The sequence below is a fragment of the Urtica dioica genome, chromosome 5 (genome assembly GCF_054948205.1).
Source record: "Urtica dioica subsp. dioica isolate 48M chromosome 5, U.dioica_male_clone48M_v1_H2, whole genome shotgun sequence".
Classification (NCBI taxonomy): Eukaryota; Viridiplantae; Streptophyta; class Magnoliopsida; order Rosales; family Urticaceae; genus Urtica; species Urtica dioica.
In genome coordinates, this window is record NC_142760.1 from 39205207 (window position 1) to 39219792 (window position 14586).

At 34.0% G+C, this 14586-nt stretch overlaps 1 protein-coding gene across 1 annotated transcript; it reads left to right on the forward strand.

The window, feature by feature from the left end:
• The first annotated feature begins 10310 nt into the window (after window positions 1–10310).
• LOC149398395 (Transducin/WD40 repeat-like superfamily protein) lies at window positions 10311–13866 on the forward strand. Its single transcript, XM_089614067.1, has 5 exons — window positions 10311–10644; window positions 11351–11521; window positions 12142–12265; window positions 12866–13232; window positions 13468–13866. Exons 1-5 carry the CDS (start codon window positions 10395–10397, stop codon window positions 13837–13839), a joined length of 1284 nt encoding a protein of 427 aa, XP_089470193.1. The 5' UTR covers window positions 10311–10394; the 3' UTR covers window positions 13840–13866.
• The last annotated feature ends 720 nt before the right edge of the window (window positions 13867–14586 follow it).

The window sequence follows — 14586 nt, forward strand, 5'->3', positions numbered from 1 at the left end:
TATATTCTTGTCAATAGCAATGCTTAAATTCATCCAAATCTGTTTCTATTATTTTGTTCTTGATTACAAAATATAGCAAATGGGCGTCAATACTACGTCTTTGATAGACAATCTTCATGAGCTCATAGTAAAGTTCGCTATTGCGAAGTCTGTGTATAGACTGCTGTCTATACATGAAATATAATATTCGATGAGACTAAAATGATCTGGGATAGTTAATAGTCAATACACGAGCTTTGTGTGTATGTTTATATCTAAGGTCGGCTTAACGTATTCGGAAGTCTAAAGCGCATTTTCAAAAGAAAAAAAAATAGTGTTTGTTATAGAAAAATAATTGAAGAACACACAATTTAAATTTCATATTTGATGATAATAATAATATGATACTATCAAACAATAATACAAACTACTAACAAAAAATTTCCTTACACAAAGTAAAAAATTATCAATTAATTTATTTTATTTTTGATGATTAATTTATTTTATTTTTGATGAATGACTGATGTACCATGTAAAAGTTTTTTCATTCAAATTATTTTTATTTATATATACTTATTGTCCTTCAGAAATCATGGTACATCATGAATGCCTGAGTTTTTCCTTTAACTATGTGTACGTAAGTGTAGGCACATCATTGATGTAGGGTTCCCGTTCTCCACCGTGTTGAGCTGCCACCTCACCATAACTTCACATTAGTATGATATTGTCCGCTTTGGTCTCAAGCCCACACGGTTTTGTCCTTGGGCACCTTCTCAAAAGGCCTCATACTAATGGAGTTGGTGTGACTCTATCCAATGCAATTATTGCATACTCTTTCGATGTGGGACTTGGGTTGCTACCCCAACAATCCTCCCCGCAAACCAAGAACCACATACACGTGGCCTCCCCTTCAGCGAAATCATCTTGTACCGCCGTTTGGCGCCAATGGGACATGCCGCCTGACCATCATTAATTTCAGGAAGACTTTCGACACAAGGCACTCACATCGTGAGATCATCACATTGAGGGCTTCTCCTTCCATCGCAAACACAGCCCAAACTCCCAGTGCTCCTGAACCTTTGGCTCTGATACCACTTGAAGGGCTCCCGTTCTCCACCGTGTTGGGCTGCCACCCAACCATAACTCCACATTAGTATGATATCGCCTGTTTTGGGCCCAAGCCCGCACGATTTTGTCTTTTGGCACCTTCTCAAAAGGCCTCATACTAATGGAGTTGGTATGACTCTTATATCCAAAGCAATTCTTGCATACTCTTTCGATGTGGGACTTGGGTTGCTACATCAACACATGGTGAGTTGTGTGTCAATCATTACTTTTTTACATTTTATATTTTTATGAAATTGTGTCAACAAGTAAAGTCTTGGGTATACAAAACGGGCATTTTTATTGGTGAACCTAAACCAACGGCTTTATTTTCTTAGGGGGAGAGTCGGGACTGTTTATATATAGCTCTCTTTATTCTAAATATAGAATGAATTCAAATAATTGAGAATTGCTAGATAATTTGATTGAGCTCAAGCTCTGGATGAGAGCAATTTAAAATGAATGATCTATGTGAAGTTGCCTACATAATAGAGATTCAAGTCTTTTATCTGGAGTGAAAGAGCCGAATCCTTACACTATCATGAGAATCTTCTATATTTATAAGGTGATGAATCACCTTAGCATGCAAGTATGACTCCAAGAAGTGAGGTTGCACATTCGAAATGGAGATTATCTATCTAAGGAGCAGTCTCATAATACCTCACCAGAGGAAGAGGGAGAGACATTATGTTTGCAATTGTAATAAGTCAAGTGTATGCAATGTTTTGCATTTGGCCTGATATTGTATACACTAAACTCATAGCTAGCAGATTGGAGTCTAAGATTGGAGTCTAATCCAAGACGCGAGCATAGGTTATCGTCAAGCATATACTAGTTATTGCTCCTATTAATTGCATAAATCCGCGTACGTGCTCAGAAGCACCTAAAACAAGAGGAATCCAGCACCGAGCCTGAGTCAAATAGGTCCGAGGGCTCATGAACGTTAAGGAACAATCCGTTCATAAGTCAAGAACGAATTCTATGAGGTAAAACTTCGAAGAGAAGAGAAGATGGTAGGTCAAAGACTAATCAAAACAAAACAAACACGTGTAAATAAATCAAAACTAAAGCAAAACGAACACCTCAACGGTTATATGCCGAGCAGACGAGGAATAACCACCCATTACTCACGTCTTAGGAATGGTTGCTCAATAACAGTCGAGAACGTTGGACGGATCACCCCACGTACTGGCTGGCTGAAGAAGGAACATCACATTTTTCACACACACAACACACAAGTACTCGCCATAAACTTCACATATTGTTCAGCACTCTCGTTTACTTCATCTCTTTTACTAGATTCGTCTGTATTTAAAGATAATCTTGCCTAGACACTCGGAGTTCTCGAGATTGCGTTCTCGGAACCAATTTCTCTTTGTGAGATAATTATTGTGTTAATTTTGTCTGTCAACACTAGTATTTCTTGAGAAGGATAATTTTGTCTCTCAACACTAGTATTTGTTGAGTCTAATGTGAAAATTGAGCATGTGACAATTCGTGAAGCTGCAAAGGAGGTCGTCCAGGTCAGAAAGCTCCTTAAAACCAAGAAGGAACTAGAGGTCGAAACACATGGAGTGGAAGTATCACTTGATCATTCGAGAGCTTGTTCAAATAAGAGAAACAAAAAACTAAGAATTTATCAATGTGATGAGCAACCTTGCCCTTTTTACGAACCTTTTATTGAGTAAGGTCTTCGACCATCACCTAAATTCCTTGGGGTTTATACTCTACTACTTTGAGTGAGGTGAGAATATATTAAGTACTCATGAATTGAGAATATATTTACTACGTGAGGGGCTTTCATTATAAATTGTAGAAAATCCTTTATATTTGAGACATTGTGATGTTACGTACTGAATATTTATATAAAGGACAAAGTAATATTTACAATGAAAGAATAGTCTTGCATGATATCTCTACTAGAAACAACTTAAAAGATGATCATATAGACGACTCAAAATGGATTAGATAACCGAATCCAATAATTACGACGCCGTTAATGTTACAGCAGATAATGATAGTTTTATAATAATTAGCTTTGGTGAATACATAAATAAATAGAAAATTAAATAGCCTAGGATTTCTGTCCAAATTATCTATAAAATTCGATGGTCTAGATAAGACTGACCACAGAAGAAAATAAAAGGAAAAAATAATAATGATATGCTATATTAATGACAAAGGCACTTTTTTGTCTTAACGTTTAATGATGTATATCATTTGACAATTTAAAAATAGCGTATATAAAAGATAAAGAAGAAGTATTTGATGTATAGAAATTCAATATTTTAATTTGAAAGCTCAACTATGGATTCTTGTAGTGATCATGATCCGGGTCCATATGTGTTTTGCTCTGTCACAGGTCAATAAGGTATTCAACTATTTACTGAAACTCGACTAACATAATTTTTTAGGTTGACCGTGTGATTGGTGGTGAGTTTCTTAGAGCAAATTGAATGGCTCGGATAGGGTATTGACTTTTGTTTGATAATTTGACCAACTTGGAAAATATAATAAACAAATCTTTTATTTACGCAAAACTAACTGGGCTTAGCTCTATACATGCTGTAAAAAAAATGAGTACTAAGAGTGCAATATTCCAAAATGCCCACAAGCTGTCAGAGATCGAGATGAACACAAATTTAATAATCTTCAGGAAAATATAACCAAATAATTAAGTGTAGACATAGTGCACAACAATGATAAGTCTGAAGAAATATTTTGTCATACATGTCACATGTGTATCTTATTCTACACTTGCACTCATAACCATAGGGATAAAATAAGATATATATAAAATTAATAGACTCGCACACCATGCGTTTACTTAGGACTTTAAATGTATCAACAATTATACCCATGGCTGACTTCCAGTGTGAACACCGTCTACACTAAAATTGATATATACACATATATATATATATATATATATATATATATATATATATTTTAAAAAAAGGTAACAATTGTCAAATGCCAAATGATTATCATACACCAAGCAGCCAAATCTCAAAGGCAATTATTTTAAAATTGAAATTAATTGAAATTTCTTGTATGTATCTATGTTCATTTGCTAAAAAGATGGAGAAATATAGGAAAATAGGACGGTATATATATAATTAAAATTTTAATATATTATTATTAGCAACTTTATATATATATATATAGTTTCAAAATATATATATGTATGTACATATATATATATATAATATTGTAATACAATATTGCAGAACAGAAAGTAAACAGAGTCCTGAAATCATGGGAACTATATGGAACTACAGAAAGCTAAAGGGTACTTAATAATTTGCCTTACTTTAATTATGTAAATCAATCATGCTCTCATACGGAAATATATACTGAAAAGTAATGAGATAAAAGAATATTTGGCCTAATAATATATATTGTAGATGTACTAAAAGATTGATAATAAAACGGAGGTACATGCACAAATTTCCTCCTATAACTCTCTACATATCTTATTACCTGACCTGAAAGATTATTCCATGTAATCATACACTTGCTAATAAAAGATTATTACTTGTCCTCAAATTTTTGCATATGCACATATGATTATGTGTATTTTTTTCATCCAAAAAATACACTAATATATGTCCATACATACATACATGATATACTCTCTTTGGTGGCCCGACATTTGTACAATATTAGTACTAAATTAAAGTGGGTGTGTAATATTCCCGACGAAAAGCATAATATATTCATATATATATATATATATATATATATATATATATATATATATATTGTGTGTGTGTGTGTGTGTTCAAAATAAGACCAACTAAGACTTCCACTTTGTTCATCTGGACTGCACAAAAACCGTATATATTAGCCGAAAGACTATTTTGTCAACTTTAAGAAAGTTGGTTCCCCGAACGGACAAGAATGTATATTGATATAATAAGCGACTTAGTTTAAAAAAAAAAAAAATTCTACTCAGATATCATTGAAAGACAAAAAAATAAAGTGCTGAAGAAATTTTTATGGCTTCCTATTCTAGTATGATTTGGACAAAAAATTGTCAAGTGGAAAAATAAAGTATGTTAGTATATGGTCTTAGAATTTGGCACTCTAATCATATGATAATGTATTCTAAAAATTATTTTATTAGACTTGTCCAAATCATACTTATCCCTACCACACCTCTCATAGCTATGATAGTTAAACTCCTATATGATTTCTGTATTACATATACTGCTATTAGTATTACACCATTACTTATGTAATTATACCGTTATAAGAGGCATGCAAGGAAAATGTGTGTGTGAATATATATATATATATATATATATATATATATATATATATATATATATATATATATTGTGCAGCTTGTACGACGTTCCCTCTTTTCGTTGACTTGTTTAAATTTTGTATGTTAGAAAATCTGTCCATTTTTATTTTTATTTTTTATTTTTTGGAAATGTCAAGTTTCAACCATAAAGAAAAGAAGAAAGAGGAAGATATCTATACTCTTGAAAAATGTTCAGCTCATCTTTCAATAAGATGATGATCATAGTGAATAAATAATTTTAGTTAGTGGGATATTGTGTTGTCACCAAAATGAGTCTTCTCTAATTCCATGGTGGGGTTGACATGGATTTTGACTCTCTTTGATGAAACATTCCCCTTAATCTTTCAATGCTTTGTTGGGACCCATTTTCCATAGAGACCTATCACAAACCGTCTTCTAAGGACATTATTTGTCTATTAAGTGTGTGTATCATGTGGATACATACAAGCATATATACATACATATACTTCATTATTGTCCTATCACGTATTCTTTTTCATTGTCTTTTTCCAAATTGCACCACGCACGAATGATCAAAATTCAAAATACATAATTATATGTTTATGGTTGAAATGGGCACATATGTCATATAGTTATTGTGGAGAACTGTTGAATTTACAAATAATATGCTGATTTCTAATCACACCTAAACTTCCTAGTTACAATTCATTTTTTAATATTATTAATGTTAAATAGTTTTAAAAAAAAAAATCGTTAGTTTTTGTCCCTACAAATGATACTTCCCATATTCCATAAAAAAATAAAAAAATAAAAACCCGCAAGTTCCCATATATGCTATTTGTAATTGTAAACGAACAACGGTTTGAAGAGCATTAAATTCACATCTATAATGTAGACTGTGTACTTCCTTTATGAAGCTCGGGTAAAATCCATTGCTACGGAATTTGAGTATAGTTATTTCTGCTTGATTTTCAAATATTCAACTAATAACTATAAGAAAACTAGTTTTGATAGAGATAATACCTCATATCTTAACATGAACCATATATATGCCAGGGTAAATATATTTGTTATAGCAACTAGTAGAAAAAATGCTTTTAATAATGGTGTTCAAAATCAGTCATTATAAAGATTTAATGGCACTTTTTGAGCGTCATTAAAACATGCGACATTAAAAGTTTATAATGACGTTTTAGAAAAAAAAAAACAGCCATTAAATATGACGACGTGGAAGGCCACGTTGGCAGAGGGCAGCGAAGATCGTTAATGGCATTCGTTTTTTGAGCGCCATTAAAAGTTCTGCCACATCGGAAAACGGAAGATTAGAAACTTTTAATGGCACCTTTTAACTGAACGCCGTTGAATGATTGTTTTCTCTTTTTTTTTTTATATTTCAATTTGAAATATTTATAGTAAAAAATTTCTAGATGATTCCTTGCACCGGATATGAAGAAAAACAATACCAATATGCACTAATACATGACAATAAAATAGTCTCAACACCAAAAATAAACAAAACCATTATATTTTACCATTCATAATACCATAACTTCTTCTAAGTGGTCTAAGTTAGAAGAACACGATTTCTAACTATGAATCACAAGTTCACCAAAAACCAACAAAAAGTTCTAACTATGACTAACATCTTCACAAAGTTCACAAGTTCCAACCATGGCTCACATATCCTTCATTGTCCTTCTTAGAAATGTCTATCTATAATGACTTGATACCATTTGCCACGAAATTCGTCGATGTCCACTTGATTGTACGTGCCTTGATCGCGCCATTAAAACATATGTACAATGTAATATGTAAGTAATATCTACAAAGTATTATAAACTAAAACTTACAAGTGAATAAAATGCATGAGTTGCAATTGATTGGGAATTAAAGCCTTCACTCTATGCAAAACATTTTATCCGCGTCCTACCGGTTCATCATAATGTTATATTTCATCATTACTTACAAATGTGGCTGGAGAAAGAGGAAAAAAAAACATGGAAAATTTTGCTCGTTTGTAGGCATTTTACACAAACAGGTTGTGACCACTGTGAATGCACTCTTTTTTTTTTTTTAAAGTACTGTAAAAGCACTTGGCCTACAAAATCTGCTCATCCTTTTGGAAATGTTCAACACATTGAAGGAATTCTATGAGCTTGATTTATATTCAACCAAATAACCTTAAAACAATTACAAATGAGAAGGATGCTTAAGCCTCAATCAATTTTGGAAAACCTAGCAAATTGAAAAACGCCATGAATATATTTTTGTTGTATCTCTTCCGCAAATGATGTGGCGCTCTCTAATTCGTCTTTTGCTTTAAACACAAGCTCGAAAATATGAAATATAGTTTTAATGGCGGTTTTTACATAAGCGTCATTAACAAAGCGCCATTAAAACCATTTTTCTAGTAGTGAACAATTAAAAATGACCTGGCAAAGATTCTCAAATAATTGAAATCACCACTTCATCTCAACTAGAGCATTCGAATTATTAGAGTGAAAAACTCTAATGAGTTTTTATTTCCTAAAACTGAACACTCATTAAGTAATAATTTGTCTCGTACTCAATGAATCTAGGGCACTAATGGAATAAGAATGATGAGGTACACAATATTATACAGTGTTTCATTTAACACGAACGCATTAATTATTCAAGAATATTCGAATATATGTATAGATATAGAGTTTTTCTACGACGTTATATATATATATATATATATATATATATATATATATATAATGTGGCGGACAAGGCAGTTGAGATTCTCTACGACTGTATGAACTGAGATCTTAGGAATTTTTTTTGTTTTGAGATATTAGGAATACTACTAGATTTCTGTAAGGAAAAAAGCCCCACAAAATATGGGCATTTTCCAGACCATCAGTTACAGAGCATGACCTCAGGTTTGCATCACAACGTTAATTATTCACACACACACACAAAATATAAGAAAGGTTCGGAGAAAATTGAAAAGAAAGAAGGAACTAAAAAGAAATATAAATTATTTTAAGGATGATGTAGCTAAATAATCAATTTAAAATTATAAATTTGCAAAATAGTCAAAGTTTATCTTAATTGAGTGAAATAGTCCAAATATACAGCAATCTGATTTCAAAAAGAATTTTGACCCCAAGATTAATTTTTTTGAAAGTGATAAATTATTTATAATAATCGTAAAAAAATTTAATCCTGACTGTAATAAAAATTTGAAAACGTAAATTTTGTTACTTTGCTAAAAAAATTGAAAATTTGGCTATTTTACTAATCAATAAGTTTCAAATGACTATTTTATACAATTTTTCTTTATTTTAATACTTAGAGATAGCTAGGACCATGTTGTGAGTATTTACCTTTAAAATGTTTCATAATGGAAATGTGAAATAAAGAAAATTAATGGATGGACCTACTCTCTCTCACATTCCCTTTCTTCACTAGTCATGATTAAAATTAGAACTTTGTCCTTTATCTTTCATAGACCCGATTTTCACATTGGATTTGTTTTTTTTCCTAGCTAACATGGGGTGAGCATATTCCAAATATTTTACTTTGGTTTCTATATACGTGACCATAGCATCTTGACTCTGAAAACAACTTAATAACTAGTCATTATATATTAATGTACTTAATAGATTAACTAATATTTCAATAAATAGTATATCAAAGGTGCAACCATCCCAAAGGCTGTCTCTTGTACTACTCTGGTTACGATACCAAAAATTTCTCATCAAACTTCGTTCAAGGATCTACGCCCGTTCAGTTTATGGAATTTTCTTCACAAAATTATCAATAGCATCATGAATGATCGACTCTCAAAGCTTTCACCTCAGATTATTGGGCTCGATTTATCCGGCTTCATCAAAGACAGAGCAATCCAAGACAACACATTGATAATAAAGTCTAAGGAGGTAACCTTATCACTAAAATTGTACATCTCTATAGCTTATGATCGAGCCAAATGAATTTTTCTAATTCGTACACTGAAGCATGGATTCTCTGAGAAATTTATTTATATGATCTATAGATCCTTGTCGAATAATCTATCCAAAAAGTCGACTATTTTAAATCGTCCCTCTCTCGTAGCTTATTTGTGATATTTATGGATGTGTTGAGTAGACGAATCAATCACGCTATTATGTATGGTCTTGTCAAGAGCTATCATGTACCTGGATCTATGACTCATGTCCGTGTTCGGTGACGATATGCCTCTTTTCCCCAATGGAAGCAAGAGATCATTATCGTCTCTCAAGAAAATTATTAAAGATTATGAGAGTGTAACGGGACAAGTAATGAATGTGGATAAGAGTGCCTTTGTTGCAAGTGCGAAAAGAGATCAGGGTTACAATCAGAAAATTGACTAGATTACGGAATTCAAAGCCTCCTCTTTCCCTATCAAATAGTTGGGTGTTCCATTTATTTAGAAGTGAATAGTCACTTGTAAATTTATATCCATCATATTATAGGAAAATATTTAAAAGCGACATTAGAAGCATAAAGTTGTTTCTAAATGTGTTCTCGCAATATAGTGGGAATGAATCCGCTATATGGTGAGAATATATTTAGAAGCGACTTTAAGTCATTTGTAGACAACTCATTAGAAGAGAAAAGCTGCTTCTTGCGCATTTAGAAACGAATTTGAAAGTGAATTTTGCAGCTTCTAAATAACGTAACTTGTGTGGTGTTAGAACCAAAAAGAAATTACTTGTAAAGGTCCAATTTATTTTAGTGAACCAATTTGTCCAGGAAAATTGTAATAGTTATTCACTAATGTCAAGGTCCAATTTACCTGTCTCAATACTTTTATTAGAAAATCGTAATAGTTTAGGTAATTTCAATAAAAGTATTGAGACAAGTTAGGCCCAACATATAAATGCTACTTGTTCTCACATACTGAGCCCAACATTAAGATCATGACTCTTTAGGTGTCTGAGTAAAACATAAAATTAATAATTAAAAAAATTAAAAATAAAAATTGACTCTAAAAATTCCTACAGAAACTGCAATTTTTTGGGGAAAAAAAAAAAAAAAATTCTGAGCAATGGATCTTCTACGCAACGCTTATTACTCGGGCGATTCGGACGAAGAGCCTGAACCCCAAAAATTCGAAATACCCACTTCTAAGCGACCCAAATTTGACTCGGCCCCGACTCGGACGCTGACTCGGCCAACCCGGTCTACCGAGGCTCCAATCCCCGGGCGATACGTGTCGAAGCGAGAGCGAGCCATCATCCTCAGCGCCGCTTCTGTCTCCGCAGCTCCACAGCCTGAACTCGTCTCTGCGTCGCTTGGTATTTATGAATCTATACCAATTTTAACTTATCTTATGATGTTGAGTGTTGAGAGCTTCAAAATTGGGGATGCTTTGTAATGAGTCATGTTTATGTTCTGGTGATCAATTTATGCGATGGTCTTTCTTATATGTATTGTTTTTGGTTATGTTGCTGTGTTGTTGAAACTCGCAAGTCTTTCTCAAAGTTTTTTAGTGTTTTTTTTTTTTTTTTTTTTTAACTTATGTTATGATGTTGAGTGTTGAGAGCTATGTCTAAACAAAACACAAGAAAAAACTTGGGTTGCTTTGTAATGAGTCAACTTTGTTTTCTGGTGATCAATTTATGCGATGGTCTTGCTTATGAAGTGCCTACGTATTGTTTTTTGTTATGTTGTTGTGTTTAAAGTCGCAAACTTTCTTAAAGAATTTTTATTTATTTATTTTAAGATTTCATTTCTACTATTATTTTTTTTTAACCATTTTCATATTTGAAGAAAACTATGTTTTGTGTTTGCCGATTTTTAATGAAACAAAGCTAGTGGTCCTGGGCTTTTGTATTAGATGATGTTGATTTAAGGAATTCGGATTAGAGCTGGTATTCAAGTATTATTTGAATCTGCGTTAATGCTTTCGAAATGCCATTTGATTTCCCGAGCATTGCTAGATTAAGTAAGTTTGCTTAGTTCAAAATTAAACGGTGAACCTTTTCTCTTTGTTTTCTTCAGCTTTGGGGAGTATTTCAGATTCGAAAGTCCGTCCCGATGTGTTACTTTTATTATCAAAAAGTAATAAACCGAAGAGCATTTCGAGGACAAGTCAAATGGCGGAGAAGATGAGTATAGCTTTGTCTGGCCATACAAGTGCTGTCAATGCCGTTCATTGGTCGCCAACTCATCGTGAGTTCTCTTATTCCTTTTTGTACCCATTTCGTTTCATTTTGCTTTTGATTGTGTGTTTTTTACCCTTTCAAATCTTGATGGCTCATACCGAAACTGTGTAGTCGAACATGAATGAAGAATTGTCCGAAACTTTCTTTTTAAATGCCCCAAGAACCGATATTACAATAATAATAATTATACAATTAATTGAGTAACTAAGCCACCAAAATTTAGAGATTTGCTAAATAGTCAATCTTTTGTAAATTTTAAGTAAATAGTCATTACAGTGATTTGGCATTGTTTGAACGTTTATAGCATTCCATTTATGCCCTTGGAGTCTAATGGTTATTTACAATTATTAACGAATATTTACAACTATTGATGTCTTTTTGGCTTTGTTAAATAAAAACTCGTGGCTATTTACTTCAAATTTACCAAAAGTTGGTTATATGACAAAACTTGAGTAGTGAATTAGTTATTATATTTAGTCTTCCTTTGTATCATTACATTTCATTAAAATTAATCAAACAGTTTTAGATTGGGTTTTTTTTCCTCTTGAACACCTTTTAAAAATTAATAGTCGAAATTATATTCATATTTTTTGTCTACTCGTCTGTTTCATTAGAATTAGTCCACAGCTCATCTTCTCGCTTCCGCCGGGATGGACGGTTCAGCTTTCATTTGGAACCCTTGGAGCTCCGATGATCATCAGAAGATGGCTCGGAAATTCCGCTTTCACACCGGAGCCGTGAAAGACGTGAGGTGTGTTGGCAATCGAATCTCTTCTGATTAATAAAACATTGTGTTTGAACAACAAATAGTAGTAATTTGAGGAGACCTTTGGTTCTACTATATATCCCGAAAATCTTTCACCGAAAATCCTCCTCAAGTACACCTCTCTATTTTAACTATCTCGCCAACTAGGATATTACGCTACTTTATTGCTTCACAATTTGATTTTTAAAACTAGTGATTATCGATAGGATCTTAGATATAAGGGAAGTTAAATAATAATAGAGAATTAAGGGGTTAATATGGTTTTATCATAACTTGTATTTGTCTTTATATAGGAAAGAATCTCATTAGAAATGGATCGAGTTAATTCAGGAAATACTCGTGAGAAAGAATTATGGAGAGCCACGGGTTTCTCAAATTACCCAGAAATTCGATCAACACTATCCAATTCATAACATTTATTCCCCACATCATCTGGGTAACTGGAAACACTAGCAATTTTGAGGAGGCTAGAACCCAAAAACTCTTGGAAATAAACCGAGAGCATAATCGCTAAACAAAAATCTATCAGCTTTTACTAAAAAAATTACGGATCGAGCCTTAATTCGGGCCCCTTTTCTTATCAAGGTGGTCCCGGGTCGGGCTGTCGGTTCTCTCGTGCGGATTCGACGGCTCGTCGAGATTGGTGGACGTGGAAAAGGGCACGGAGACGGGTCTTTTCGAGGAGGACCAAGCGGTGGGAGTGGTCAAGTTCCATGGCGAAGACTCGAACCTGTTCCTCTCGGGAGGCTCAAAAGGCCACATCAGGCTGTGGGACATCAGAACCCGAAAGGCCGTTCATGAATACTCTCGGGGCCGCGAGCCAGTCCTCGATGCCGAATTCTCGAGAAACGGGAAACAGATCATCTCCTCCAGCGACGTCACGAGGACCAACGTGAGTGAGAATTCCATCGCCGTCTGGGATATCTCGCGCCAAGTCCCGCTCTCTAATCAGGTAATAGCATCTCCATTGTCTCTCTTTTTTTCTTTTCTTTTTTAGTGTAACACTTGCATATTATTTACCCACTTTAAGAAGGGTATTATGTATTTGTTCACCAAGTACTAATTGCTTTCAACTATAGAATCAAATTTGAGATCACGAGTTTTTTAGCACAAGATCGTACTATTCCATTGGACAAAATTTTGGTGTCATATTTAGAACCTTAATGAGATGAACCAGCTTTTGACAGGTTTATGTTGAGGCCTACACTTGCCCTTGTGTGAGAATCCACCCGAGCGAGCCGGTATTTGTTGCCCAATCGAACGGAAACTACGTTGCGATCTTCTCCTCGAGCCCTCCGTTCAAGTTAAACAAGTACAAGAGGTTCGAGGGGCACGGAGTCTCGGGGTTTCCCGTGAAGTGCAATTTCAGCTCGGACGGTGAAAGGCTCGTCTCGGGTTCGTCGGACGGTTGCATTTACTTTTACGATTATCGATCGTACGGGCTTGTTAGGAAAATCAAGGCGTACGATCACGCGTGCGTTGACGTTGCCGTCCATCCGATGCTCCCTAATGTTGTCGCTTCGTGTAGCTGGAATGGTCAAGTTTCCGTTTTCGAATGAAGTTTTTTTTATTTTTTTTTATTTTTTTTTTATTTTTTTAACACAATATGGAAGGAATAGATCAAGAATTTTGGATGTAAACATAAGATAATGGGAAGAAACAAATGTAAAATGTACTGACCGGTTTCTAATGATAGGCTGATAGACTCGATTTTAGAAATGTCTATGAAATTACTGAATCTGCGCAGCTGTTTCAGAAAGTGTTTGTAACAAAAAGTGCGACAGGTACTGAAATTTAGAGAAACAAAAGATTAACGATATGAGTGCGGAAATAATAAATAGACACAAGAGTTGGTAACCCAGTTCGGCAATTCGTGCCTACGTCTGGAAGGCCTTTGCCCGGTGGAAAGCAATTTACTATGATAACGTGGTACAATAAGGATTTGCACTCAACGACTCCTTCGCTAGCTACCCAACCTACGTCTATCCTCTTCAACAGCAACTTAGGCTCCCCCTAAGCTCGAGATCCCCTCGATTCCCACAGAATATCTCTCCCGAGACTTCTTCACGTGTTTTCCAACAAAAACAATTGAAAAACCTAACCTCTAGCTTATAATACAATCACCCGTATATAGGCAACAAAGCAGAGTTAAAAGACACCTTAAAAGCTTGAACACAGGTCGTTCTAAGCTCAACTAAAACACTCAAATAAATCTCTCCAAAGGCGTGAGTGTAGAAGGTGAGGTGATGACCTATTTATATGAGAAAACTAGGTCAACACAAATCTTGTAGTCGGATTAGGAATAC